This window comes from Lepidochelys kempii, chromosome 2, assembly GCF_965140285.1.
Source record: "Lepidochelys kempii isolate rLepKem1 chromosome 2, rLepKem1.hap1, whole genome shotgun sequence".
Lineage (NCBI taxonomy): Eukaryota > Metazoa > Chordata > Testudines > Cheloniidae > Lepidochelys > Lepidochelys kempii.
The window spans coordinates 198347614-198372903 of NC_136381.1; the positions used below are offsets into that span (position 1 = coordinate 198347614).

At 41.2% G+C, this 25290-nt stretch overlaps 1 protein-coding gene across 9 annotated transcripts in view; it reads left to right on the top strand.

Moving 5' to 3' along the window:
- The window catches only part of NEK10 (NIMA related kinase 10), a 173651-nt gene that overhangs the window by 4953 nt on the left and 143408 nt on the right, over window positions 1-25290 (top strand). For 7 of the 9 annotated variants that reach the window (XM_073333426.2, XM_073333429.2, XM_078851753.1 and 4 more), the window contains exons 2-7: window positions 5156-5267; window positions 5627-5687; window positions 8757-8887; window positions 10632-10730; window positions 18810-18894; window positions 20079-20120. In XM_073333426.2, the coding sequence (XP_073189527.2) occupies window positions 5194-5267; window positions 5627-5687; window positions 8757-8887; window positions 10632-10730; window positions 18810-18894; window positions 20079-20120 (492 nt within the window). In that variant the 5' untranslated portion in view covers window positions 5156-5193. Of the gene's footprint in view, window positions 1-1547; window positions 1689-5155; window positions 5268-5626; window positions 5688-8756; window positions 8888-10631; window positions 10731-18809; window positions 18895-20078; window positions 20121-25290 lie in introns of those variants that run through there. The other 2 variants (XM_078851751.1, XM_073333430.2) reach the window with 2 other exon arrangements.

The window sequence follows — 25290 nt, forward strand, 5'->3', positions numbered from 1 at the left end:
TTTGTAAAACACTTTGGAGACTTCTGACCAAAGAAGTGCTAAGTGTTGTTTATTAGTATCAGGTTTGCTCTAATATACAATATCAAAACAACTCTAAATAAATGATTAATCCAAATTAAATATTAATACAATTATACATGCTGATCTGTAAAAATACTTGACGTAGATGAATGTGAAGACTTCTAGATTGATACAGTTTGCAAAACTCATTGAAAATAGATGAGTTGCTCTTGAAGAATGCCTAAATGTATACATGAGCTTGGAATCTTTTGGCAAACATTGTCCACAGGGCCCACAGTTTAACTTCCTTTCTCTGGGTATTATAGAAGAAGTGGCCCCAACCATTCTAACTGGAAAAGAAGCAGAGAGCTCAGAGTGCAGAGCAGTATCTTTGATACTTCCCATGTCAGGGTTCATCCTTTTTTTCTAACCTTTGGGCATTATATTGGTATATAGCTAGTTTGTCACTTTTTAAGAAAAGTATATTGATTGCTATACATTTAAAATGCCAACCATACCATCACTTTGTCTTTTTGTTTGCATTTAATAACTAATTCAAAGTTAAGGTTCTTTTGTTTACTAGCTTGTCACTGTGATAATTCATATTGTCAAAGCTCTGTGATGCCTACCCCATGGTGCATGCCATCTGTTAATATAAAAGGAAAATATGTACATGTATCAAGTTTTCAAGGAAGAAAAATAAATCCTTTTGTGATCAATATTAGCTATAGGAGATGGCAGAAAAAATAATCTGTCCTGTATATTTTGAAGTAGTGACTTACTGGCAGGCAGCCATGACCACAAAAGAAAAATAAAAGCAATGAAATAACAAAGGCAAATAAATAAGCGACTCTCAGGACTTTCTCAAATCAGCTGTTCAGTTCTCTTCTAATTTCCACTCCTTCCTGTCCTTGGGCCCAATCCTATAAAGTGCCGACAACCTCCTGACATGCGCTGACCACGCTCATCTAGTAGGATTGGGCCTGTACATTTATTGCCAAGGTTCATATCTCTGTGAACTGGGCAGAAAGCTTGACTTTTATTCAGAGCTCAATTGGGCATTCCCTTAATGACCCCTTTTTTGTAGTCCCTGACTTTCTGACACTCTCAATTTAAAAATTTGTATGTTGCAGTGAACACATTGCTATACGTATGTTACTAAAAAACATCTTGGATTCTCTTTCCAGAACCTCACCCACCTCCTCCTGTAATAGACCTATAACTTCTGACTGAATTACTGAAGTCCTCATACCATGATTTAAAGACTTAAAGTTACAGAGAATCTGCCGTTTACTCTAGTTTAAACCAGCAAGTGACCTGTGTCCCATGGTGCAGAGGAAAGCGACCTCTCCTCCATGGTCTCTGCCAATCTGACCTGGGGGAAAATTCTTTCCCAACCCAAAATATGGTGATCAGTTAGACCCTTGAACATGTTGCAAAACTCACCAGCCAGACAGCTGGGAAATAATTCTCTGTAGTAACTCAGAGCCCTCCCTATCTAGCGCCCCATCTCCATCCATTGGGGATATTTGCTACTAGTAGTCGAAGATGGGCCATATGCCATTGTAGGCAATCTCAGCATACCACCCTCTCTATAAACTTATAAAGCTCAGTCTTGAAGCCAGTTAGATTTTTTTGCCCCCACTGGTCCTCTTGGAAGACTGTTCTAGGACTTCACTCCTCCGATGGTAAGAAACATTCATTTAATTTCAAGCCTAAACTTGTTGATGGCCAGTTTATATCCATTTATTCTTGTGGTAACATTGGCACATAACTTAAATAATTATTCTCCTTCCCTGGTATTTATCCCTTTGATTTATGTCTGGAGAGCAGTCATATCTTCTCTCAGCCTTCTTTTTGTCAGGCTAAACAAGCCAAGCTCCTTGTGTCTCCTCTCATAAGGTTTACCTCATCCTAGTAGCCATTCTCTGCATCTGTTCCAGTTTGAATTAATGTTTCTTAAGTTTCTGGGAGACCAGAACTGCACACACTATTCCAGATGAGGTTTCAGCAGTGGCTTGCATAATGGCAATAACACTTCACAATCTCTACTGGAAATACCTCACCTGATGCATCCTAGGATTGCATTAGCCTTTTTCACGTCTGCATCTCATTGGTGGCTCATAGTCATCCTGTGATCAGCCAATACACCCAGGTCCTTCGCCTCCTCTGTCACTTCCAACTGTTTATAGCAGTTCGTAGCAAAAATTCTTGTTGATAGTCCCTAAGTGCATCACTTTGTACTATTAAATTTCATCCCATTTCATTAAAAATCCTTGCTATAGGGCTTGCAATTTCACGTTCCAGTTCCTTTAATATTCTTGGATGGGGATTATCCAGCCCCCCCCCCCCCCCATTTGGTCCATTAAACTGTTTGAGTTTGACTTCCACCTCAGATGAGGTTATTTCTACTTCTTTAGCCTCATGTCCATTAGCCACCCTGCCACTACCCGTAAACTCCTCATTACCCTTATCAAAAACTGAGGCAAAGTATTCATTTAGGTGTTGGGCCATACCTAGATTATCTTTAATCTCTACCCCATCCTCAGTGCTTAGCGGTCCCACTTCTTCTTTCCTTATTTTCTTTTTATTTATTTGGTTATGTCATAAATATAAAGGGAAGGGTAAACCCCTTTAAAATCCCTCCTTGCCAGAGAAAAAAATCCTCTCACCTGTAAAGGGTTAAGAAGCTAAAGGTAACCTCGCTGGCACCTGACCAAAATGACCAATGAGGAGACAAGATACTTTCAAAAGCTGGGAGGAGGGAGAGAATCAAAGGGTCTGGTCTGTCTGTCTATATGCTGCTTTGCCGGGGATAGACCAGGAATGGAGTCTACTTACTAAAAGTTCTAAATCTAGCTAGGTATGCGTTAGATTATGATTTCTTTAAATGGCTGAGAAAAGAATTGTGCTGAATAGAATAACTATTTCTGTCTGTGTATCTTTTTATAACTTAAGGTTTTGCCTAGAGGGGTTCTCTATGTTTTGAATCTAATTACCCTGTAAGGTATCTACCATCCTGATGTTACAGGGGGGATTTCTTTACTTCTATTTACTTCTATCTCTATTAAAAGTCTTCTTGTAAGAAAACGGAATGCTTTTTCATTGTTCTCAGATCCAAGGATTTGGGTCTGTGGTCACCTATGCAAATTAGTGAGGCTTTTTATCCAACATTTCCCAGGAAAGGGGGGGTGCAAGTGTTGGGAGGATTGTTCATTGTTCTTAAGATCCAAGGATCTGGGTCTGTAGTCACCTAGGCAAATTGGTGTGGCTTTTTACCAAACCTTGTCCAGGAAGTGGGGGCAAGGTTTTGGGAAGTATTTTGGGGGGAAAGACGTTTCCAAACAGCTCTTCCCCAGTAACCAGTATTTGTTTGGTGGTGGTAGCGGCCAATCCAAGGACAAAGGGTGGAATATTTTGTACTTTGGGGAAGTTTTGACCTAAGCTGGTAAAGATAAGCTTAGGAGGTTTTTCATGCAGGTCCCCACATCTGTACCCTATCATTCAGAGTGGGGAAGGAACCTTGACAGGTTATATAATCTTTTACTGTTGTTCTTAATTTCCTTTGCAAGGTCCAACTTTGCTTTGCTTTTGGCAGTTCTCACTTTTCCTCTGCACTTTCTGACTTCCAAGAGGTAGCTTTCCTTGCTGATTCTTCCAATCTTCAGTTCCTTGTAGGCTTTCTGCTTTCTCTTAATAACCTGTTTGAGATGTATGTTTGTCCACTTTGGCCTGCAACCCTTCACTGAGAATTGTTTCCCCTTGTTTGAGATCCAAGCTTCAGATAGCTTCTGCAACTTTGCCTAAAAATAGTTCTAAGCCTCCTCCACATTCGGACGCTTGAGTTCTTCAATCCAATCCACTACCTTAGCTAATTCCCTTAAGTTTTTAAAGACTGTGCTTTTGAAATCAAGGACCCTTGTTGCAGACCTGTTTTTGTTTCCTTCCATTTAGTTTAACCTGGATTAATTCATTATTACTCCAAGATAATGTACATGCGCAGCTTCCACATCGAGTCATTTTCATTGTTTCTTCCATTCTTGGGCCACTACCACTGCTGCCTCTGAAGCTGTCATAGCCTCCCTCTCATTTGTAAGGTTTTCGTATCACCCATAAAGGCTAAAAGTGAGGGTGAAATCCTGGTCCCAATGGGAGTTTCGCCATTGACTTCAGTTGGGCCAGGATTTCACCCCTAGATTTTTTTTTGAGAGAGAGTTTAGAGAGTTTAGGGATCTGTAGAAACTGATGGCACTAGCTTTGGAAAACTTCCTACTCTCGTTGGCAAGTTGATATTTTTTCTAGTCTTGACTATGTCATTATGGCATAGCACAGTGGTTTCCAAACTGTTAGTAAGGCCAACGACCAACAGCAGTTTGTCTTTTTTTTGTGACCCATCATTACATATACACACCCCCAGCCCCAGCCCCACAACCCTAATCCCGGCCCAGTGGGAGGGGCGGTGGCCCAGTGAAAGGGGGTTGGAGAATGAGCTCATCCTGCAGCAGTGAGTGCTGTCCTGTGGGGCTGGTCTTGGCTCCCTTTTCCAGGAGTTGCAACCTGGCTCATGGGGTCACAGCACCACTCAGGTTTGGCCCAACCACCCTATCATCATGCGGAGGAGCAGCCAGTCTAACCTGCAGTGGTGCTGCAACCCTGAGTTCCCAGTCGTAATACCTGGAGTTGGAGAGCCAATCCCGCAGGACAGGCGCCACCACTGTAGGGTTTGCTTGGTTTCCAACTGCCTTCATCTACCTCCCCCAGCATCACTTAGCATAGCAGGGTCCACAACGGGGAGGGCGGCCTCCTGGCACTACCATAATGTAAACAGCCAAATCCACAGCAAGAAATAATAATATGCTGGAGGAGGGAACAAGCCAGTAAAAATGGATGGTGGTAGCAAGTTACTTGGGATCCCTCTTCGTCCTCTCTATCCTCTTCCCAAAAAACAGGTGTTTAAGAGCCAGGACTTACTTATCTTGTCTTTTATGTCCTGTATTTTAAGGGATGTCCTCTGTTTAAAACCTAGTGTCTCAGGTTGGGCATACAGTGCATCTATTCTTTTTCACACCTTGGTTTCTCAAGTTGGTTCTACTGTGTGCTATTACTTGCTGCCATTATAGCACAATCATATTCTGTCGTCCACTTTATTTTTAAGGGAATGAGATGTTAATTCTGCAGTATTGATGTTTTACAATGCCTGATCAAGACAAAAAGGTGAAGAACACAGAAAAAGGAACCGATAAAAAACCTCAAGGGATCACTGCAAGGTATAGTATCTGATAATGGTTTAGTTTGTTTGAACCTCAACAGTGACTTTCTGGAATTTGTACCATTTGTCAAAGTTAAATGCTTTATACACATGGCAACTGTTACTCTGGTCAGAGAGTTTATTTAGACCTTTGGTATTTCAGGCCTTCTGGAGAAACAAATCAATGGTTATGAAACTTCTGTATGCAAAAATAAAACAATAGACTACTAAGGCAATGCCAGAGAATTGCCTTTTCTCTCACCAATGTTGATCACACAAATTGACCTTGTTTATATTGAGCAGACTACTTGTTGACATGGTTATAAATAACTTTGTCTAATGAGTTATTAATAGATACATTATTATGTTTTATCCTAGGGATTACTCTGATCTTAAAAGACTTCAGTCTCTTTTAAATGTCCAGTCAAGCAAACAGCAGGTATTTTTAGTAGTCATTATTCAACATGCTGAACAGTTGTATGATCATGCAAAATAATAATTGTGGTAGTCAGTGTGAATTTTGTGCATTGTCAGAAATAGTCAAAGAAGTTTTAGTGAGCTCATGTGCAGTTCAATTCACTAGAAACTTTCTTTTTTTTGGCAATAGCAGAGTTTTTCTCTAGGAAAAATCCCATTTACACAGTGTAAAGGAATTAAATCAATCAGCTTTTTATGCTGGTATGTCATATTCATTTTTTTAAATAACAGCAAAATGATCTTCATTTGGTTTGCTGTGTCAACATATCTAGCAGAGTTTATGCTGTCACAGTTATTTATAGTTAAACAGTTTACCAGCTTTGTCTTTTTCCACACCCTTTGATAATGTCATGAGGAAGTAGTCTCCATTTTCAGCAAGAGGCAGGTTAATTATAACATGATGAAAGGAAGTGAAGGATGCAAAACCACAAGTAAACAATTCCATCATGTATAAATAGTGTTTAGAGAATGAAAACTTGAGGTTAAAACTGTGTCAAGAAAATTGATTACACTGGTAGTTATTTGCTTATAAGTTTTCTAGTGTTTGTAGCAAAGTCTTCTTTCCCCCCACTCCCTGTTGGGACTTCTCTCTACCGTTTGAAAAATTATATATATATTTTTAAATTGGGAAAATCATGTTAATCCCTACTTCAAGTGAATCCACATAATTGTGGGTGTTACTCTGTGGTCTAGCTGGATGGCCCATTTCTCTTGTTCTACATTCTATTCAACATGATTTTCATGGGATTGACTGCTGTGACATGGCTGAAAGTACTGACATTTTGGAGGCAGTGCTGAGAAATCCATCCAAAGCACAATGTAGCTAGATATGTAACATAGCAAGGAGCATCCTTACTGCTTGTAAATCCATTGCCAATGCTGTACAAAGGTATGGAGAACTGATCCAGAGAATTCTTTGTAACATACAGGGCTATGTATTTGCTTTACTGAGGCTGAAGTTTGCAAGCTATGAGGCAGCTAGCTGTATCTCTCAGATTTCTAAAATGTGAAAAATTACTCTCCAGGATACTATCACAATGGATAGCAGTGATTGGAGGGAGTGTTGTGTGTGGATGCACTGCACCTGTTTACACAAATCAAGCTAGTAGGTGTAGATATCCTTACAGTAACTAAGTGTGGTAGAAAGAAAAGGAGTACTAGTGGCACCTTAAAGCCTAACCAATTTATTTGAGCATAAGCTTTTGTGAGCTACAGCTCACTTCATCAGATGCATTCAGTGGAAAATACAGTAAGGAGATTTATATACACACAGAACATGAAAAAATGGGTGTTATCATACACACTGTAAGGAGAGTGATCACTTAAGATGAGCTATTACCAGCAAGAGAGTGGCGGGGGGGGGACCTTTTGTAGTGATAATCAAGGTGGGCCATTTCCAGCAGTTAATAGGAATGTTTGAGGAGCGGTGGGGGTGGGGAAATAAACATGGGGAAATAGTTTTACTTTGTGTAATGACACATCCACTCCCAGTCTCTATTCAAGCCTAAGTTAATTGTATCCAGCTTGCAAATTAATTCCAATTCAGCCGTCTCTCCTTGGAGTCTGTTTCTGAAGTTTTTTTGTTGAAGAATTGCCACTTTTAGGTCTGTAATCGAGTGACCAGAGAGATTGAAGTGTTCTTCGACTGGTTTATGAATATTATAATTCTTGACATCTGATTTGTGTCCATTTATTCTTTTACGTAGAGACTGTCCAGTTTGACCAATGTACATGGCAGAGGGGCATTGCTGGCACATGATGGCATATATCACATTGGTAGATGTGCAGGTGAACGAGCCTCTGATAGTGTGGCTGATATGATTAGGCTCTATGATGGTGTCCCCTGAATAGAGATGTGGACACAGTTATCAATGGGCTTTGTTGCAGGGATAGGTTCCTGGGTTAGTGGTTCTGTTGTGTGGTGTGTGGTTGCTAGTGAGTATTTGCTTCAGGTTAGGGGGCTGTCTGTAGGCAAGGACTGGCCTGTCTCCCAAGATTTGTGAGAGTGATGGGTCATCCTTCAGGATAGGTTGTAGATCCTTGATGATGTGTTGGAGAGGTTTTAGTTGGGGGCTGAAGGTGATGACTAGTGGCGTTCTGCTTTATCTTTGTTGGGCCTGTCCAGTAGTAGGTAACTTCTGGGTACTCTTCTGGCTCTGTCAATCTGTTTCTTCACTTCAGCAGGTGGGTATTGTAGTTGTAAGAATGCTTGATAGAGATCTTGTAGGTGTTTGTCTCTGTCTGAGGGGTTGGAGCAAATGCAGTTGTATCGTAGAGCTTGGCTGTAGACAATGGATCGTGTGGTGTGATCTGGGTGAAAGCTTGAGGCATGTAGGTAGGAATAGCGGTCAGTAGGTTTCCGGTATAGGGTGATATTTATGTGACCATCACTTATTAGCACTGTAGTGTCCAGGAAGTGTATCTCTTGTGTGGACTGGTCCAGGCTGAGGTTGGTGGTGGGATGGAAATTGTTGAAATCATGGTGGAATTCCTCAAGGGCTTCTTTTCCATGGGTCCAGATGATGAAGATGTCATCAATGTAGCGTAAGTAGAGTAGGGGCTTTAGGGGACGAGAGCTGAGGAAGCGTTGTTCTAAGGGTGGTAGAAATACTTAGCATTTAAAGTTGAAATGGCTGAGTCACCTAATACAGATAGACCTCTAAAGTGACAGGAAATATTGTACCTCTGTACAGCTGTGTAAGTGGGATTGACAGTAACATTTCTGAAACAGTGTATAATGTCAGTGGTTTAATACAACCTGTAGCAGGCTGGCCTGGAGGGTCACTGATCTCAAAATTTGTTATATTTGTTCATCTACCAGTTTGATCCAGCACTGCGTTGGATCAGAGCATTAAAATAGCTTTGTTTGTATTGTGTGATGTATGCATTACCTTTATAATGGCAATTGTTGGATCTTAAGTTAGACAGTATCTGAAATCCCAATAAGAATTTGAGAAGACAAAAGCTTTTCTCTGCTTGATTACTTTCTATATACTGTTTGCCTTATGCACAGCCTCCCTTGCATTTGCAGCTGCCAGCCATTAATTTTGAAACTGCTCAAAATACTATGACCAAGTCAGAACAATACACCAAGACTAATGGACAAAGAAGCCGAGGTCAATGGCAAGAATCAACTGAAGCTGTTGAGCTTGAAAACTTTAGGTAAAGATTGTACCTTTCTTTTAATCAAATATGCAAAGTATGGATGGAGCATGAACTTGGAGTTCTAATCCTAACTCTGCTTCCGTGGGTTTAAATCACACCTTTAAATTTTCAACAGTTTTTCTTCTTATTTTATTAATGAGGGATTTTTAAAAAATAGCAAAGGTGAGGTTAACAGTGCTAAAGATATAATTGATACTTGCAACCCCAGAATCTCATGCTTTTTAAGTGGTAAATGTTTGAAGGACATATTAAATCATACATATTCACTTCTAAAGGAAAGAATAGATGTGTGGTTTGCAAAATGCAATAGATAATCAGATTAAAGGTTTCCCAAGGGCAGTTTGGCAGTTCAGATTGCTGTTCCATTAAGGATTTTTTTATTTGCATTGTTATAAACACAGGAAGGAATCATAAGATACCTAAGGTAGAATCTGATGTGTTCTTCTGATGTTGTGTGTTCTTAGGGGCACCCATTATTTAAATGTATATGGTTAAGAAAGTTCTGCCAGCCATGCTAGCTGAAAAGTTGAACATATTGCATTTAAGTGGTTGAAATGCTTTGCTATATCATCAGGGTTGTACTGTGTAGAAGTGTCGTGGCTGTGCAAGAGAACGAGCACACACAACATCAGGAAAATCAGGAGGTTGGATAATCAGGGGATCCTGAGCACATTCTTCAAAGTCTGTTGGGCTTCCTCTTCAAAGGATAGAAGACGTGCAGCTGCTAAGATTTGGAGGACAGAAGCACCAATCTTTCAGAGTTTAGAAGCTTTGTTCAAACCTTGGCAGACACATCGGACCTCTTAGCTAAATGAGAGTTGAATAATTGAGATCTCACTGTTTTCATTTTAATTAATTTTTAAAACATCATATAAAATATTAAAACATCTCTAAATCTAACATCATTAGGAAATGTCAGAAAGATGAAATATGGCTTTTTTTAACCTTCAAAAAACCCCGTTATGTCAGATTAATTCTGCTTCTGCTAAAAAGTGCTACATCTTCTAAACATTTAGGTTAATAGCATGTGTGTTTAATTATTATGAATTATTGTCCTTCAAGACCTTTTCTTCATGACTGTCTGGTCCCTGTCACTGGCCCAAAATGGTTCCGTGCCACTTCACTCTCGTTTGTTATTGTTATTTATGTAACACTTCAAGCGTGCATCATGCTTTCCAGACAGAAGGCACTGTTGCTGCCCCATAAAGCTTACACCATACATTCAACATTACATAACAAAAAGTGATGGTAGACAATAGGGTGGGAACTGGAGTAAGATTAGGACCATGCGACTTAGGATCATGCATTAAGTCAGCAGTTCAGAATCACGTGTTTAGCTTTTTCTGTATGCATTTTGCGATTGGTGTTTCTTTTAAGTAATTTGGTTTTACCTTATGAGTATTTTTTAATACTGTTAATACATCTGAAAGTGTTATCTTTCAGTGAGTAAAAAAAGAGGGGCAGAGCTGGAGCCACAATACCAGTAGTGACAGTGTATGAAGGCAGTTACCGAATGGCTGCTCCCACTTGCTGCTGCATAGGCTGTTGAGATCTGCTAAATGCTAATTTAAATAAAAGTAGTAGTCATGATAGTCAAACAGTTTGTTATCATACACTATTATAATCTCAACAATTAACTGCTAATAAAGTCTGTTTTCTCCTCATTGACTTTCAGTAATCTAAACTTATCTTACTACAATGTAATTAACAAAACTTCATTTTTCTTCCCCGGCCCCCGCAGTATGAACTACAGGAATGAGAGACATTTTAGCAAGCACGCTCAACACAAACAGTTTCAAGAGATCTTTACAGCTTTGGTTAAGAACAGACTTATCTGCAGGTAAGACCATGTGATACATGTAGGTCTGTAATAGAGGAGACTACTCATTTGCTTGGATTACGCAGGGATCCAAGAAGAGAGAGTAAGGTGTGGCTTGTACATGCCAGCAACAGTCCCTGTGGTATAGAAACTGTTGGTTTCACAATATGGGGCTGGGAGATCTTTAATATAAAAAAACCTGGGTCTCCCAATCTAAATCTGGGCAGATGATGATAATACTTCTCTGCTTCCTGAGTTCATTTACACACTGCGAACCTGTTGTCTTAAAATTCTGTAATTTTTTTGTTGGAAGTTGATTCTTTGATTTCCCCTGTTATTGATGGCATGCCCATCTACAGAAAAAACAGGCTCCAATGACATTTTACTCATTTCAATTGCATCAGCACTGTAAAACTACTCATACTTACTTGACCATTGAAGGCTGATAGAGGGGAAACCCTTTTCATACCATTTCTCATAGAATTATATCAAAACTTCACATGAAATTGTAAGGACTGGCCTAACGGTCACAGCTAGGCTCGTGTCCAGAGGTAAGGATGGCCAAGGTAGGGATCAGAGTAATTGCTAGAGCCATGATCAATAAGCAAGAGTGAGAGTCAAGCTGGGGTCTGAGACTGGATGTTAGAGTTAATTACCAGGATGGAATCAGGAGACAAGAGCCAGGGTCAGAGTCAGGCTGGGGTTAGAGATTTGAGATCAGAAGCAAGATGCAGTCTGGAGTTGCCAAAGGCCAGAAGTCTCTGTGTTTTGTCCAGGAAACTTCCTGGAGTGCCCTCCAGGATTAAATATTGCATTTGGCCAATCAGAGGGCTGCAGGGTGCTGTCACTCTAGACCCTTTGAGCAGTACTTCCTGCAGTGCCTAACCGTCACTGTGCTCAATAGATGTAGCTCTGCATGTCCCCCACCATCCTCTCCAGTGGCAATATGGGAATGTCAGCCATCCCAGGCTCCACAGACCTGGGTTCTAGTCTCACAGATCTTTACAGAAATAAGTGAAAGATATTCAAGAAAATATAGGCACTGAGATTTATTTTCTGAAAGAAATGTATATTTTATATTTAAACAAAATTTTCTATTTAAACCCCAGGCAAAACTTTCAAAAAACACCCAAGTGATTTAGGAGTTTTAAGGCCAGATTTATAAAGGTATTTAGGCACCTAAAGCTCCAGTTAGATGTCTAGAGGGATTTTCAAAGAACCTAACCAAGTTAGTCACCCATCTTCCGTTGAAAATCATGAAAGTCAGTGGGAGTTTAGGACCCTAACTTGCTTGGAACCTTCTGTAAATTCCACTAGATGCCTATCTGCATCTTTAGACATGTAAATACCTTTGTAAGTCTGGTCCTACTTTTCATTTTCAGCAGTGTTTTATGCACTTAGGAGGCTAAGTCTCCTTGCAATGGGACTTTGGCCATTTCTGCACTGCAGACTTCTGGGCTGACATAGCTCTTCCAGGAGTCATTCCTGACCAACACAGCTGTATTGACAGAAACCCCTAGCGCAGAGGCAGTTATACTGGCAAAACTACACTTTTGCCAGTATATCTTATTTTGCTCAGGGCAGTGTGTGGAATAAACTATGGCAGTAAAAGTGCAGCTTTGCTGGTATAGCTGCACCCACACAAGGAGCACTTTGCTGGTAGATACAGAGGTATAGCTATACCAGGAAAAACTCTCCTAGTGTAGACATAGGCTTAGGTTCCTATGTGCCTAAGTCACTTTTGAAAATGGGACTTGGGCCATGTCTATACTATGAAAGTACTCCGATTTTACGAAGTTGATTTTTGGGAACAGATTGTAAAAAGCCGAGTGCATGCGTCCACACTAAGCACATTAATTCGGTGGTGTGAGTCCACAGTACCGTGGCAGGCGTCGACATTCCGAGTGGTGCACTGTGAGTAGCTATCCCACAGTTCCCGCAGTCCCCGCTGCCCATTGGAATTCTGGGCTGAGCTCCCAATGCCTGATGGGGCCAAAAATTTGTCGTGGGTGGTTATGGGTAAATGTCATCAGTCAACTCTCCTTCCCACCATGAAAGCAACAGCAGACAATCATTTCACGCCCTTTTCCCTGGATTGCCCGAGCAGACGCCATAGCACAGCAAGCATGGAGCCCATTCAGCTCACCGCAGCAATTATGACAATTGTAAACACCTCGCGCATTATCGTGCAGTTTATGCAGAACCAGCACCTGAAAAACCAGGCGAGGAGGCGACAGCAGCGCGGTGATGAGGACATGAACACAGATTTCTCTAAAACCGCGGTCCCCAGCAATCTGGAGATCATGGTGTTACTGGGGCAGGCTCATGCTGTGGAACCCGGGAAACAAGCACAGAGTGGTGGGACCACATAGTGTTGTAGGTTTGGGATGATTCCCAGTGGCTATGAAACTTTCGCATACGTAAGGGCACTTTCATGGAACTTTGTGGCTTGCTTTCCCCTGCCCTCTGGCTTCTGAGAGGCAGAGCTAGGATGGAACTCTTCCTTAGACTGCGATTCAGTGGGCTTCCTCACTGCCAGGAACCTTCCAGCTCTCCCCACCCTGAGTACATGTGGTCTGCTCCCACCTGCCAAGAATACCAAGATGAGAGCAGCCCTCACAGTTCACAAGCAAGTGGCAATAGCCCCATGGAAGCTTGCAACGCCAGACAGCTACCGGTCAGTCGGTAATCAATTTGGAGTGGGCAAATCTACTGTGGGAGTTGCTGTGATGCAAGTAGCCAACGCAATCACTGAGTTGCTGCTATCAAGGGTAGTGACCCTGGGAAATGTGCAGGTCATAGTGGATGGCTTTGCTGCAATGGGATTCCCTAACTGTGGTGGGGCTATATATGGAACGCGTATCCTTATCTTGGGACTGGACCTCCAGGACAGCCAGTACATAAACCGCAAGGGGTACTTTTCAATAGTGCTGCAAGCACTGGTGGATCACAAGGGACCATCAACATCAACGTGGGGTGGCCAGGAAAGGTTCATGATGCTTCCATCTTCAGGAACTCTGGTCTGTTTAAACGGCTGCAGGAAGGGATTTACTTCTCAGACCAGAAAATAACTGTTGGGGTTGTTGAAATGCCTTTAGTTATCCTGGGGGACCCAGTCTACCCCTTAATGCCCTGGCTCATGAAGCCGTACACAGGCACCTGAACAGTAGGAAGGAGCTGTTCAACTAGAGGCTGAGCAATTGCAGAATGGTGGTAGAGTGTGCATTTGGACTTTTAAAGGGTCACTGGCGCAGTTTACTGACTCACTCAGACGTCAGCGAAACCAGTATTCCCACTGTTATTGCTGCTTGCTGTGTGCTCCACAATCTCTGTGAGAGTAAGGGGGAGACGTTTATGGCGGGGTGGGAGGTTGAGGCAAATCACCTGGCCGCTGAATATGTGCAGCAGACACCAGGGCAGTTAGAAGAGCACAGCAGGAAGCGCTACGCATCAGAGAAGCTTTGAAAACCAGTTTCATGACTGGCCAGGGTACTGTGTGACACTTCTTTTTGTTTCTCCTTGATGAAAACCCGCCCCCTTGGTTGACTCTAAATTCCCTGAAAGCCACCCGCCCTTCCCCCTTCGGTCACAGCTTGCTTGCAAAGGAAATGAAGTCGCTATCGTTTAAAAAACATATATTCTTTATTAATTGATTATAAAAATAGGGAGATAACTCGCAAGGTAGCCCGGGTGGGGGGTGGGAGGAGGGTAGGATGGAAGGAAAAGGCCGCTTTAAAACGTGTTGAATGACAGCCTTCTGTTGCTTGGACTGTCCACTGGGGTGGAGTGTTTGGGTGCCCGGAGCCTCCCCCCACCCCGTGTTCTTGGGCATCTGGGTGAGGAGGTTATGGAACTTGGGGAGGAGGGAGGGCAGTTAAACAGGGGCTGCAGTGGCAGTCTGTGATCCTGCTGCCGTTCATGAACCTCCACCAGACGCCGGAGCATGTCCGTTTGATCCCGCAGTAGCCCCAGCGTTGCCTCATGCCTCTTCTGATCTTCCTGCCGCCACCTCTCCTCACGTTCATCGGCCACTTTCCTGTACTCTGCCATTGTGTCCTTCCACACATTCTGCTGAGCTCTGTCAGTGCCAGACAACTGCATGAGCTCAGAGAACATTTCATTGCGCTTGCGTTTTTTTCGCCACCTTATCTGAGATAGCCTTTGGGACGGAGGAGGGAGGCTTGAAACATTTGCAGCTGCTGAAGGAAAAAAAGGGAGTGAAGTATTTAAAAAAATACAGTTTACAGAACAATGGCTATCCTCTTTCACGGTGAGCAACACTATTCACATTACATAGTACATGTGATTTTGGTACAAGGTCGCATTTTGCATCTTATATTGAGTGCCTGCAGCTTTGGTGTTAAAGATCACACACGCAGTGCCAGGCAACAGAATTCGGCTTAGAGGCTGCCATGGTAAGCCATAGTCTTTTGGCTTCTGCAAACTTCATAACAGCAGCGCCCTCCTCTCCCATACCAAGCAAAGCACGTTGAGTTGGCCATTCAGTGAGCTGTAGCTCACGAAAGCTTATGCTCAAATAAATTTGTTAGTCTCTAAGGTACCACAAGTACTCCTTTTCCATTTAGTGCTGCGGTTTTCTGCAGCAGCAGAAAGCAAACTAACCCCCCATCCCTACTCCAATTCTATGGGATGATTGCTTTACCCCTCACCCCACTGCGTGGCTGGTATCAGGGAAGATCCCTGGTAGCCAAACGCGAACAGCTCAGTGCCAATGGCCCCCCCCCACCACGTGGCTAACTGCGGAGAGGATTTCTTTTCAGCCATAAGCAAACAGCCCAGTAGGAACGGCCACTTCTGAATGTCCCCTTAATTAAATTTCCCTATTTCAACCAGGTTACCATGAACGATATCGCTCTCCTGAGGATAGCATAGTGAGATAAAGAACGGATGTTGCTTGAATGCCAGCAAACACTGGGACCACACGCTGCCAGTCTTTGTCATGCAATGATACCAGATTACTTGCTACTAGCATGGCATGGTAAAGTGTCCTACCATGGAGGATGGAGTAAGGCTGCTCTCCCCAGAAACCTTCTGCAAAGGCTTTTAGAGAACCTCCAGGACAGCTTCATGGAGATGTCCCTGGAGGATTTCCGCTCCATCCCCAAACACACTAATGGACTTTTCCAGTAGCTGTACTGGCCACGAATGCATCCCAAGTCCTCAGGGCTACTTAATCATTAAAAAACACTTGCTTTTATAACATGTATTATATTTTAAAAGGTACACTCACCAGAGGTCCCTTCTCAGACTTCGTTGGGTTGGGAGGGTACTTCAGTCAGGGTGATAAAAAGATCCTGGCTGTCAGAGAGAATGGTGTGCTGTGTGCTCTCCTCAAGCTCGTCCTCCTCCTAGGACCTCATCTTCCCTATCTGCAAAATCCTCAGGTATGGCAGAGAGTACCCCATCATTGGAGTCCACGGACAGGGGTAGGGGAGTGGTGGCAGCCCCCCTTAGAGTTGCATGCAGCTCAGCATAGAAGCGGCATGTCTGGGGCTCTGTCCCGGAGCGTCCATTTGATTCTTTGGTTTTCTGGTACAGTTGTCTGAGCACCTTAAGTTTCACGCGGTACTGTGTTGCGTCCCTGCTATAGCCTCTGTCCCTCATGGCCTTGGAGATTTTTTGAAATGTTTTGGCATTTCGTCTTTTGGAACGTAGTTCTGATAGCATGGATTCTTTTCCCCATACAGCGATCAGATCCAATACCTCCCGTTTGGTCCATGCTGGAGCTCTTTTGCGATTCTGGGACTGCATGGTCACCTGTGCTGATGAGCTCGCCTGGCCAATCAGGAAATGAGATTCAAAAGTTCCCGGGGCTTTTCCTGTACACCTGGCCAGTGCATCCGAGTTCAGAGCACTGTCCAGAGCGGTCACAATAGTGCACTGTGGGTTAGCTCCCGGAGGCCAATACCTTCGAATTGCGTCCACGCTAACCCTAATTTGAAATGGCGATGTCAATTTCAGCGCTAATTCCCTCGTTGGGGAGGAGTACAGAAATCAGTTTTAAGAGCCCTTTATGTCAAAAAAAAAATGCCTTCGTTGGGTGGACGGATGCAGGGTTAATTTGATTTAACGCTGCTAAATCCAACATAAACTCGTAGTGTAGACCAGGCCTTATATTCTCAATTCACTTAGCCACTTTTGAAAATTTTAGCCCCCTTCTATTTTGGGTACAGTGCAATGTGTCATTGTATTCCTGTAGAGGAACTCTAATGAGACAACTTCATTTGCTGATAATTCAAGGAAACCGTATGTTATCTCTTTCCAAACACTATTTATGCATTGCGACATACCTAATTATTTCTGACTTTTTTTGTTTTTCCATCCCTTTGATGATGCTATAATGAAGTAAGTACCTTGTATTGAAAATGAAAGACCTGGATAAGGTTAATAATACTAGCATATATTAATAGCCCTGTGAAACCAGTAACACAAGTGCAGTCACAAGGGGATTACATGCTCTTTTATAAGTACATTGCTACTCATATGTTGACAGCCTCTCTTTAGAACAACTGCCATTGCAGAAGGTCAAAGCCTCTAGATCAGTGGTTCTTAACCTTTACTACAGCCTGCACCCCTTTGGTTTTCAAAATACGTTCTCGCACCCCTTATCAAAAATCAAAATATGTTCTCGCACCCCTTTTCAAAAATCGTCAAGTACTCCTTTTCTTTTTGAAATAGGTCAGTTCTTTAAACCTAGATATATATTTTGTTTGTATATTACAGTAATCATTAAAAAATGTATAATGTTAACAGATACATAGGTTTGATGAAACAAAGTAGTTGTATTTACCTGCCTGTGCTTAATTTGTGTTTTCGATGATTTACCTTCGAAAAAAATCTCGCACCCCCAGAAAGGGCATCTTGCACCCCCAGGGGATGAGTGCACCCCAGGTGAAGAACCACTGCTCTAGAGGCTGCATCGGATAATTACTACCCCTGCAGGGGAACATGAGAGACAGATTGCCCTCTTAAAGCCTATGGATTCTGTCAGGGATCTGGGCCTCCTGAAAAACTGAGACTTTAAGGAATCACTTCTTAAGGCATGCTGAAGAGCACTCCTCTTCTATTCCACACACTATTGCCAAACAGAGAATAGAGGTCATTTTACAGCATATAATAATATTTTTTATTTACAAAGCACAACCCCCACACACATACACACACCTTGCAAAAGCATTCTGTGCAAGCTATCAATTCTCCTTGAAAGCAAAGCACCATTTTTCTGGGGAGGCAAGTGTGAAAACCTAGGATAGAGCCACTACTCTTAACAGAGCTGGGATGCAAAGAGGCTGTCCCAAATAAGTTGATGCTGGAGTTCTATTTGCATCTATTACAGCACAGCCTGTTATTGTTATCAAAATATTTTTAGCCATTGGCTTAATTCCCAACAGCAAATGATAACAAGGGAAGAGAACTGCCATATCACGTAGGCTTCTTCTGTTTCTGGATAACTTGTCCAGAGAAATACAGATACACATCCCTTTATAGAGAGAGATAGATAGATACTCACCCCTTATATATATGGAGTGTGTATCTGTCTATAAAAAGGTGTGTGTGTGTGGAGGGGGGGTGTCTAAAGATTTTTTTTATAAGAATGTAGAATATATAACTTTCATAGACAATGGAAAACCATTTGTTTGTATCCTATCTTGAAAAGTTATAGCTCAGTGATACTCAGTCCTGGAACTTGGTCATACTGTTGTGTCGAGGTGCTTCACTTTAAGCACACAAGCAGTCCTATTGAAATCAGGGGGACTACTTGCGCTTAAAGATCAGCATGTGCTTTTCTGGATTAGGGCCTGAGTGAATATTGTGTCTGTTAGGTGTAACAAGTGATAGTTAGTAATGTGCAGTTTAATGAAATCTAATGTGTTCACAGGGAATTCATATTGTGTCAGCTAAGTTGTATTTATCGTGCTTGAATACAAGTAGTATTAAAATATGCTGTTTTGTTAAAATATGCTTAATCTCATAATGACTCATGACCAAAATTGAAAAACTGTATTATGTATGTTCACTGTTACGCATTTGTTATTGTCTCGGGTTTATAACTGGATATTTTTGATGTTTCTGCTACAGGGAGTGGGTTAATCGAGCCCCATCCATCCATTTCCTGAGAGTACTAATCTGTCTGAGATTATTAATGAGGGATCCATGCTATCAGGTTGGTTTGCCAAAATATCGTTTCTTATTGAAAGACAGAACACATATAAACTATATATGTAATATGAAAACATAACAGTAAACTACAAACATTCAACAAAACTCCAGTTGTGAAAGTTTAACCAAGTAAGAGTACTGAAACTGCAAAACCGTTGCAGTTGATACAAACATTTTGCTGTATACATGTGCCTTTTGCAGAATGCATTTATTCAACTTCTGATATTTCCTGTACAGTATCTGTAGTCATTAAGTCTTAATAAGAACATAGGAATTGCTATAGCAGAAGAGATGAACAGTCGAGTCTAAGAATCCTGTTCCTGATACTGGCCAACTCTGTAGAGAGACATATAGAACCCTCACAATGCAAATGCATTACTTGTAGAAACCTATAAAATTGGGGGAAATACCATCCTGTTCCCACTGGTGATCATCTGGTATTCTGAAATATAATGACTGGGTGCCATTAATAGTATCATACCTGTTATGATTATAGATTGTTCTTCATATGGGTTAAAAAGGTTTAAAAAAACTGGGCATGTTTAGTCTTGAAAAAAGAAGACTGAGGGTGGATCTGATAACAGTCTTCAAATACGTTAAGGACTTTGATATAAAGAGGACTGTGATCAATTGTTCTTCATGTCCACTGAAGGTAGGACAAGAAGTAGTGGACTTATCTCCAGCAAGGGAGATTCAGGTTAGCTATTAAGAAAAACTTACTCTAAGGGTAGGTAAACTCTGGAATAGGCTTCCAAGGAGATTAGGAAATCCCCATCACTGGAGGTTTTTAAACAGATTGGTCAAACACTGGTGAAGGATAGTCTAGGTTTACTTGATCCTGCCACAGTGCAATGTGCCTGGACTTGATGACTTCTTGAGGTCCCTTCCAGTCTTACATTTCTATGGTTCCATATCTCTAATCCTCTTTAGAAACTTAAGCTATTTGCTTCAGTTCCATGCATTCTGTAGCTTAATCATACATTATTGTCCCAATTTTCAGATGTTCAAAATTAAATGTAAGCAGCCTGATTTTTGAAGGTGCCAAACACCCACAAATTCCATTAACTCCATTGTGCTATGGGAAAGCTCAGCACTGCCAAAAATAGGCCATTTATATTAAAGTACTGATTTGTCCCAGTGTTTGTGTTATGACAAACTTAATTAGTTTTCTTCTTTATTTTTGTTCAGGAAGTGCTCCATAACCTGGGTGGGATTGAAAACCTAGCCCAGGTAAAATATTCTTTATTGTTTTTGTCTCTTATCTTACACAATAGTTTGTTTTTGCAAAGGAAAGAATGAAATGTGTTGTAAAAGTGTTATTCTGTTGGCACATGGAGAGAAATAAATTTGTTCTCCGATTAGCACCTGGATAAGTACATGTGGTTACCCATTATGCCCAAAGCAACTGTACATGTAATTTAGTAGGGTGCACCAATGACATTTTCTTCCAGCTAATTGGATTAGCCAGTAGCTAGTTTGCTAAAGTGAAAAAGACTATTAAAGGTCAACACACGTTTGGCTCAGTCATGAGAATAAGTTCTAGGATTTTGAGGGAAGGGTGTGTAAAGTCCCCAACTGACTTCTCTGAAGGAATAACAAAAGTGACAGAAACACTATTAGTTTGAAATAAAAGCACACTGAAAGGACTGTTTTTCACAGATTGCTGTGCTTTAATTAATGAAGTCTGTCAGGTTTTGGTTTTTTTTATATTGTTGCTTCCTTTGCATAGCATTCCATGTTGCTGGATGTGACTTTGGTCATGGCAAATTAAAAGAAAAGTCTCTGGGCAGTTGTTGTGAAAAGGACAAAATAAACAGAAATATAATTTTGAAAAAAATCAAAATGCATAACATTAGTTTTGTTCTGCACAAAATAGTTTTTATTTGTCCAGGTTTAATTCTTGCAGACAAAAAGGGTAGCACATATTATGTGATGATAGAACTGTTTGGAACACAGAAGCTAGCATTCTGGAATACAGCGTTGATTAATTTAATCTGATGATCCAGGGAAGCCAAAAAGCCTTTGTAATGCGTCTTATGTTAAAAGTTTTCATTTTCCATTTTGTGGGAAGTAAAAATGGAATCCTGGTAAAAAAGCTAAAATTGTTTGACTGTTGGTCATGGGTGCATGTCCGTTGCTCCCACTGTGCCCGCATTGGCTCTCCGAATCTAAACAAAATCAATTTCAAAGAGTAAAGCTCTCACTTGAGAGTACACTTGTGCGTCCCACTCGTGCTATCTTGGTGTTGGTATTGAATCCTTCCTCTCGATTAGACTCCCTTTATGCTCAGGGTTTAAAATATTCAGCTCTTAAGATTCACAGTGAAGTTTGCTCAGGTGTTTACTGTCACATCAAATTGCCCACATACAGATATCTCCAAATGTCAGAAGTTATTGCTATTTTTTTTACACCATTAAATCCATTAGTCTAATGGCAACAGTGCGGCTATGTACTGTGTGTTGTATTATAGGGGCAGCAGTTGCACTGCTTATAGTTAAAATTACATAATAGTTTTCATTCTAGCCCGTTTTCACTTGCTCATAGCTTTCTGAAACTTTCACCTTCTGTGCTGAATATTTCAGGCTTGGTCTCTGCCTGAAGGTGAATTATTTTTAGAAATGAAATCTTAGCAGTATGATATTTCACTACAGCACTCAGTTACTAAGTTGTTGCTGAGAGGTTAGTAGAGGCTCAGAGGTTTTGTGTATGAAGTATGGGTGTGCAGATTAGTAAACTGGTATTTGTGAGGGTCCATTCTATGTTAATTTTGCTTCTAGAGAGAAGAAATCATAAGTGATTGTGAACTTCCAGCACAGATTGTGAAAGACTGACACCCTAGGATATGCTGTTTTGGGTTATATGTTTATAGCCCCCATATTTCCTCCCAATAGCTTTCATAAAAGTCATGTGGAGACCTGTCTAAAACTTTGGATTCTGAAATCATTACTATGTGCTGCCTCATCAATATTCTATGACATTTAAATTGCATAGCTAGCTGGTTGTTTGAAAGAAAATTGCACTCATCTTACTTAAGGCAACAGTCTAAAAGAGTAAACTCATGGCAGAGATTCTTCTTAAAACAGACAATGATTGGTAATAGTCTTACCAGATACTGGTACACACCACAGAAACACTGCACATTTCAACATGGTTTGTAGCATAACCCTTGACTGTGTCTCATTATGAGAAATTTGCTCATTTTAGATGCAAATATGCCTTTGTCCAGGAAACATCTGGTATGCTATGAGTGTCACTAAATTATTGATATCAGAAATGCTGAGCCTTAAAATGAAGTTTCTCATTAATTCAAGCTCTCTCCTCTACTATATGTTCTTGTTGTGTTCCTCATTGTAGTTATTTGCTGTATGATTTAAAAGCTTTTAAAGTCACTTTGGCTTTGGCAGTCTGAACAATGTGATCTGGCAGTCTCTGCTAAATGGTGATACAAGAGTTCAGTTCTTCACCTTTGGAAACCTGATGTCAAGCCCCAGTCTAAGATCAGAAGTAAAATTGCTCAGTTTACCTGAAATAGTCATCATACAGTTTGCAGTACAGAATATCAGGGTTGGAAGGGACCTCAGAAGGTCATTTAAGTCCATCCCCCTGCTCAAAGCAGGACCAATCCCCAGTTTTTGACCCAGATCCCTAAATGGCCCCCTCAAGGATTGAACTCACAACCCTGGGTTTAGCCTGCCAATGCTCAAACCACTGAGCTATCCCTCCCTTCTGTAGCTGCTCATAGGAACCCAACACTGTACTAACAGAATAGTTTCAGGGAAGTTTGAATAGCATTATGTGCCAAATGAAACACAAATGCACCCAAAAGTACACCTGCTATTGCAGACTGTACCATGATCGGATTCATTTTTCCCCAGCATAACCCCTGTTGGCAGTTAGTCCACATGAAATAGGATTGCAAGTTGCCAACAACCCCACCTGTGCCTTCAAGGGGCTTGGAATGAGCTAGCTTACTCCCAAAAGAGGGTGGTGCAGAGCTGGGAATACATCCTGGATATTTAATATAAAAGAGCCATGTTTCATCTACTTAGCCTCAGTCTTTTAGAAAGAACATGCCAAATTAGTCGCTTATGTAATCCACACTAATATAGTAAGGTTTTGTGTCACTCTCCAGTGGCTAGCTAGACCACATGTAGAAATTTATGATTCTGCTGTGTCTTCTGTGCTAGGGTGTCTGGTGTGTTAGCTCAGGTGTTGTGGCTCATGTTGTTAGATCCAGAGGTTGCCCAGTTCAGTTGCTGGAGATGACCCAAATGGGCATTAGTACATTTATAAAGCTCTGCACGGATACAAAATTTGTATCCACATCTGATCCACAGCTATCTGCATCCATGGATGTGGATATCTGCGATTATAATGCGGCTATCCACAGATTTGTAGGGCTCTAGATATAAAATGTGGCTCTGCATCCATGCGTGATCCACAAACATGGTCCATGGATATTTGCAGGGCTCTATACATTTAACTAAGCTATCGGTCACAACTAAGCCATATTCCGCTCTTCTAATGTGGAACAGAAGCAAAAAATCTGATGCTTAGCATTTGATTGCTGTCTCACAAATATTTGTGCAGCCCAGCGGACAAGTAAGTGTGTGTTGAGTCTCTCTGGCTGTTCCATACAGAGGATAATATAAGCTCTCCCCACTATTTACTCCTGTGACTGAAGTGGAAGAAGCTTGTGCTATGGACCTGGAGACTGTAGTTCTTTCTCTGCGGCTGACCCACATTCGATGTGTGTTTCGGAACTATATATGTATGTAATATAAAAATTGGTTTAAGCAGTCTGGAATCAATGTTCGAGTGATTTTGTATTACAAAACATTGTATTTAGAAGTGAATGTAGATGTTATGTTAACACTGTTTTATTGTTGCATTTTTAGTGTTTCTGCTTTGATTAATGGGAACTATCCCATTAACCATAAAGTATGGCACTTCATGAATGTTTGTGAGTCTGAGAGAAATGTGTAGGAGATTTTGCTCCAAAAATCAGAACTTAATTTAATACACTTATCTTTCAAGAAAGCAATCCTTATTCTGGGTGGTGTAACGTTAGCATTTACGAGGGACTGGATGCCTTGGGGCACTGCTAATACATTATAGAGCTTTTCACTTATAGGTCACTGGTTTGTTTGACACCTGTCCAATTCAGCAGGAATTAAAAATTGTTCCCATCTAATGGATGTTTGGTGGCTCCCATATGAGATGAGTTTAGTGGGTTCCAGTTCCAGCTCCCACATCATATATGTGATGATGTGCTTTGCACTAGATTTCAGTGTCTTCTGGGCAGTAGCTCTCTTACTATGTGTTTGTACAATGGTTAGCACAATGGGACCACTGATGTTGGAAGGTCTGTTAGTGAAATCTCCTACATCAGGAGTCAAAATCATGTTACTGATAAATTTGTGAACTGGCGGCACTGTACCTGTCACACATACATTGGAGGAGGCCTGGGGAAGTTCAAGAATCAGCAAACCAAAAAACATAATTTATTGTAAAATTTTCAAAACCATCTACGTGACTTAGGAGCCTAAGTCCTGTTTTCAAAAGTGGTATAGGCACTTACGAGCCCAAGTCCCACTGACTTTCAGTGAGAGTTAGGCTTCTAAGTACTTAGGTCTGTAGTGAAAAGGGGACTTGGGCTCCTAAGTCATTTAGGAGTTCTGGAAAATTTTATCCTTAATTTAAAAAAACTCATATTTTTTGGACCAATCTCATAATTTTTTGTGGTCTGATTTACTATTTTTGAACTTTTGGGGTTCTCAGTATGGCAGTGTACTGTGGGGGGTGGCTTTGGATTGGAGGGGTGAATGGTTTTTCCATGCTTTGAAATTGTCTTGGAAAAATATTAAACAGTAAGGCTCAAACTTTCAAAGTTGTCATGGGAATTTAAGCAATGACCTCCTTTTGTAGTGCACTTTGAGATCTACTGATGAAAAACAGTACATAAGAGCTAGGTGGTACTATTATTACACATATCATTGCATATTCTTGATGTGATGTGCTTCGCCTCATGTGAATTTGCTGAACAAAACAGGTGCTAGAATATCAGCCATAGTCCATCCACACCAAGTTTTTGGAACCTCCTCTTCAATGTATAGAGAAGTTGAAGAGATCCCACTGTCTGCCAGGCTAATGTTTAAGTGATGCAGGGGATTTGTGAGGCCTTCTGTACTGAGGTGAATTTTATCCTTATAAAAGAGTACTTCTGTTGCAGTGTTTGATTATGTATGGTGCGTAGTACAGTTTTCAAATATGCAGTTCCTAAACTTACTGTAGAACTTTAACTATACTTCAGGTATATGTCAAGATTTTCGAATAATCACCTCTGATATAGTAAGGTGCCTTTGGAACTTTCTTCTCTTCTTGGTACATAACAGCCAAA